Source organism: Geospiza fortis, unplaced genomic scaffold (assembly GCF_000277835.1).
Source record: "Geospiza fortis unplaced genomic scaffold, GeoFor_1.0 scaffold66, whole genome shotgun sequence".
Classification (NCBI taxonomy): domain Eukaryota; kingdom Metazoa; phylum Chordata; class Aves; order Passeriformes; family Thraupidae; genus Geospiza; species Geospiza fortis.
Window position 1 is genome coordinate 8,251,175 of NW_005054312.1, and position 5,187 is coordinate 8,256,361.

At 42.5% G+C, this 5,187-nt stretch overlaps 1 protein-coding gene across 2 annotated transcripts in view; it reads right to left on the bottom strand.

Annotated features, from left to right (window-relative positions):
- Nucleotides 1–773: 773 nt before the first annotated feature.
- Nucleotides 774–5,187, bottom strand: part of LOC102041041 (uncharacterized protein C11orf24 homolog) — a 19,806-nt gene continuing 15,392 nt past the window's right edge. For both annotated transcript variants that reach the window (XM_005419568.2, XM_031055844.1), the window contains 3 exons: nt 4,915–5,153; nt 3,743–3,859; nt 774–2,587 (listed from right to left, as the gene is read on the bottom strand). In XM_005419568.2, coding sequence (XP_005419625.1) covers nt 1,428–2,587; nt 3,743–3,859; nt 4,915–5,071 — 1,434 coding nt within the window. In that variant the 5' untranslated portion in view covers nt 5,072–5,153 and the 3' untranslated portion in view covers nt 774–1,427. The remainder of the gene's footprint in view (nt 2,588–3,742; nt 3,860–4,914; nt 5,154–5,187) is intronic.

The window sequence follows — 5,187 nt, forward strand, 5'->3', positions numbered from 1 at the left end:
GGAAAATCTCTCCAGCCAATTTTGTTCAAACAACCCCTTGGCTGTGCTGCTGCTTGTGCTCTCTGCAGCTGTTTTCACAGCACTCTCAACTGACAATGAAGTCGGCTACAAAGCAGCCTCTTCCAGGGCAAAGGCTCCCTCCAAATTCTAACAGCCCAAAAACTTGAATAAATAATCAAACTGGAACTCAGCAGCTAGAATTCTGAGGTTTGCTTATTATCAGCTCTCACTCAAGATTACATGCAAGTTGGATTAAAGAAGAGCCAACTAATTCAAAGTGAGAGACAAGCCATCAATATGGTTACAAAACCCCAACACCTCAATCCAGCACTTTGGTATTTACATGTCATCCAAATAAGATGCACTAATCACTGAAGAATACTTGCCCAAAAATCAAGTGTTTTCTACTCAATTCTCTCAGCTGCAGATCTTGGGAGCCAAATTGCAACTGCATGTACAATTAAGTTTCCAAAATAATAACAACTCTGTCCTAAACACAAAAGAAAACCCAAAACAGAGGTCTAGGTATGAAAGATAATAAGCAGTAAGTGGGTCTGCATACCTGGGAGACTGACAGCATAATGGCTTTAAATTAGAGAAGCAGTACTCCGGAAGATGATCACTATCTTCTGTGACATGTCCATGCTTTCAGCAAGGTCTTCAAAGTCCCCACACTTGGAATACTGAAGTGGACCTGACTTACTTAAGCCCCAAGAGCCCATTTGCTTGCTTCTGAACTGGCACGGACAGCAATGAAACGAGAAACACAAGAAGATCTGCCCTTCCAGGGCCCCATTTATTAACTGAATATAAAAATAAGATCATTTAAGTGCAGAGGCACAGTAATCCACTCCGTGGTGAAAAGATACCTTGAGTTAGCAGTAAACAGAGTTTACAATACCTTGTAAACAGACCTCTTCATAAGCAAGAAGCACACTGAATTATGACACACACCGGATTAAAAGTCCCCTGTTGCAACAGTACTCCACATTTCTCATCTGGCTATTTGGGAGCACTTCACAAAAGGCGACAGCATCCTTTGCTCTGTTTTCAGAGGAGCACACATGAAACAAATGAAACACAACCTGCATTGTAAACAGCTGAAAAGCACTACAGCATTTTCAGATGATGGCAACTTACACCTTGTTAGATTTATTTTGCAATGAATTATAATGGCCAAAGCTACTGTGCATTATGAAAATGTTAAAAATTATTCCTTTTTTATGGTTTTGCTGCAACCTGTTGCACAGTTGAATAAAAAATTATTATTTTTTCTTAATACAGTACATGGCATTTCTCCTCAATTGCACTAGAAGTAAATTTGGAAGCACTTTCAGTTTGTGTTATAGGCAGATAGAAAGGGAAAACAAGTCATGCAGACTTTGAATCTCCTTTCCATCTCTTGACTACTATTTACCCCCATCTCTTCACATCTCTGAGTCCGCATACATTCCATTGATCAGGTAATCCACTTGTGTGTAATCTTTCTTCTTGTAGCTCTCATAGGCCTGCATGAGGAAAAGAACTATAACAGTTAAGAAAAAGAACGTACCAACTAAAAGCACTGCAAGTAGTGAACTTTTGTCCACTAAGTACTGAGTCAGGGGCTCAGCAGCAATGAGAAGATACTCGTTGTCTGTGTCCTGAGTTTCTGTGAGGCCTGAAGCTGTTGTTTTGGCTGCATCTGTTGGAGCAATGGTTGTTGAAAAGACATCAGATGTTGACTTTACCCCATGTTCAGTTGTGGTTGCTACTGTAGAGACTGTAGTTAAAACCATGGCACCTCTTGTAGAGCCCAGAGGAGAAGCTGATTCATTCAAGGATGCTGTGGCTGTATTTGCCTCTGGCTTTAGATTTGGTGATGTGCCAGCATGCACTGGATTCACAGAGGGAGAGCTCTCTGTTGGGATGGGTGTCGTGGAACGCGTGGAAGCGCTGGAAGACATTCCTGCATCCTGTGGGATGGGGGTGGGCAGTGCTGTGGTCAGTGCTGTGGTCAGCATCTTCAGGCCAGCTCCAGCAGTGGTGAGGTTGTCAGTGTGAGGAGCACTGCTGCTGGTGGTACCTGGCCCAGGCTGCTGTGTTGGGGTACCTGTTTCAGAAGGAACAGTGAGGGGAGCAGATGTGGGGGACAGTACTGGGACAGAGCTACTACTTCCTAATTTTTGGCTGGTCGTCACCATCTGGGTAACATTGCTGGAAGGGGGAGCAGAGATGTTACTGTGAGGGGGAGAAAAGGCAGAGGATGACATGGTTGTAGTAGAAGTATCAGAACCTCCAGGGGTGTTTGAGGCTTTGGCAGTTGCTTCATAAGTGGTAGAGAAAGTTGCATTTGTAATGCTTGTTGTTATGGCAGGGGCAGTAGTGGTGGCAGCATCGCTTGCAATTAGTTTCCTTGTACTTGTTGTGACATCTCTCTTCTCAATGCCAAGCAAATGCCTCAAATGAATATTGTGAGTCTGAGCAATTGAAGAAAACGTGTTTTCCACACTGTGTTGGTCAATCTGTGCATTCAGCATCCTCTCAGTCTTCTGTGGATGGCTCTGGTGGTGAAACAGGGCTGGTTCCCATTTGCTGTTGACAATTTCTTCCAAAAGACAAAACAAATTACTTTTGTAAGAATAAAAAGCTCTCAAGCTCAAATCTGACCTCAACTCCCAACATGCAAACCAGAACACATATTCTGCAGTACACACAGTACAAGTGGAATAAATCAGTCCTGAATTCAGCAAGAACATGAAAACTCAAGACCCCCCAGCCTTTATTGCACATAATCCCTTTGAGGTTTTTTGGTTTGTTTTTTCTGCCACAGACCTCTCGTATTTGCCCAGTCAGGGAGTTAATTTCACAAAAGGGGAATAATGAAGTAGATAGCTATAATGCAGAAGCACAGTATCAACAGGAGCAGCCTTACAAATGTCAGTTCCTGAGAAGAGGATTCATGCTTTCAAAGTTACAAGTCATCGACAAAGTCTTTGTGCCTAGATTCGTAATTTTCACTTGTCAAATCTGAACAGAAATTTCTACTTACACACTCATACATCAGGATCATTTCCTTCACAACTAAGTGAGCTAGATTTATAGTGACAAATCCCATCTGCTTATCACACAAGTCCAGTTGTTACATTGAGAGAAACCTTTGCCAACCCAAAAGAACCATGAACAAACTTTTTTTAAAATTTGGGCACAGTGAACTCTAGAAACAAACTTTAAAAGATTGATTTCCCAATTATAAATAAGCTCCATTTTTTAATTGTGTCACTTTATTAAAACTGAATACGCTGGCACTGGAAAGTCACCATGAGCAATTGCTGCTCTGATTAAAGAAGCAGTCTGTTGACTCTGGAACAAAACCCTGACAATCTGAGAGAAAAACAATGCCAGGACATTTTCCTTTCTCTGAAAAAAAGATATAAGTACATCTGTTACGCCTTTATTTTCACTAGGACAGCTTGTGGCGTGCAAATGGCTTGAATGAGTGATGTCTTCAACATGGAGACAAAATGTTACTCAGTAAATGTTACAAAAGCTATTCAAAGACACACCATGCACTCCTGCAAGTGCCAGAGTCCCTAGGACAAAGTGAAACAGTTATTCCAGTGAACTGTAACTACAGAAACACCCCACAGGCATTTCACAACCCACCCTCCTCAGCTGAAAGCCTATCAAGGGTTAAATGTAGGCATTTAAAGCAAAAGAATCAGGATCCTGGATTTCCCAGAAGGCTGAAACATGGCTTTACCTGCAAGCAGGTCTCTGATGTCCTGTTCTCCAGCATTCTGGCACACGCTCAGCTGGTGACACTGCAGGAGAAGGCAGTGATTCTGGTAGGGCATAGACCAATCACAGTGATGGCTCCCTGAAAACAGCAGAGAAAATGGATTGCTGCACACAGGATCCCAAAGACATTGCTTTGGGGCTCTAGTTAAAGAATTGAAAAAAAAGGACAAAAAAAAAACCCCACAACCAAAAATAACCCCAAACCACACAATATCTAGAAGGTCTGGCCTTAAAGGATCCTGACTCAGCCTTAGTGAAAATAACCAAAGAAAGCCAATGAAACCAATATTGCCAATGTAGCTGACCCACCTGTGTGTCCTTCTGGTACCAGCATCTCCTGACAACAGCAATTCAAACAAAGTGCACTACAGTTAGGACCCATGTAAATTCATCTAGATGTCTTAATGAGGAAAATGATCATTAATGGCCATTAAAAACAGCATCTTCATTAGGTTCCTAACCATCTGAATGTCAGATATTCATCCACCTAAGCCAAGGTCTCATCTTCACCACAGCATCACTGGCTTTTTGTAGGAGCTACAAACTTTCTCATCTGGCTAGACAGGACTGGGACCTTCGTAAGGACAATTGGAGACTCTTTTAGAAGTTTAATTCTTTGCAAAGACATCTCAGATGTAGTGAGAAGGCTTTTACCTCAACAGATTTAACCCTGTGCTTGGTTGCAGGACAAAGTGGTTTCTTCTAAGGCAGAAAACACACACAAATACCAGGGAGCAAAGATTACTCATTCTAGTGCAGCTGTCTGCAACAGCACTGCTCCCTCGCAAACATCTGGCAGCAGGGAATAATTTCTGCAATTCAAGTGACCTAACACTTTGCACGCCATCAGTGCACACCAACAGCACATGCTGTTTCCTACGGAAGCCTGAAGGGCCCTGGGAAGTTGTCCTGGATTCAATTTAACCAAATAGAAGCCTGAAGGGCCCTGGGAAGCAGTTGTCCTGGATTCAATTTAACCAAATCTGCCAGAAGTTATTCAGCACCACACACAGCAGCTGTAACTGTACATGCCTATAAACAACTGGAATTAAAAAAGAATGTCAAAGGAGCAGCAGAGACCTTCAAGGAGCAGAAAATGCAGCTGGAATTCCATCCAAGGGACAAGAACCTCACCTGAAGCACCTGGGCTCTGACAAGCCTGCCTGCATTGCTCTTCACTGGTAAGCCTGCTTATTTGCACTACATGGACTCCTCTCCCTTTCAGGACAGAAAATTGGTGTTCACAGATACAGATGGAAATCAGCAGGAAGAACACAATGGCAGTCCACATCTTCAGGGTTGGCCTTACAGGGAAGCTTCTCTTCCCAGAAGAAATTCTCTCTTATATCAACTTCAGATCCACTGCAATATACCTATTAAAAAAAAATTATATCCTTATGAGCAGGA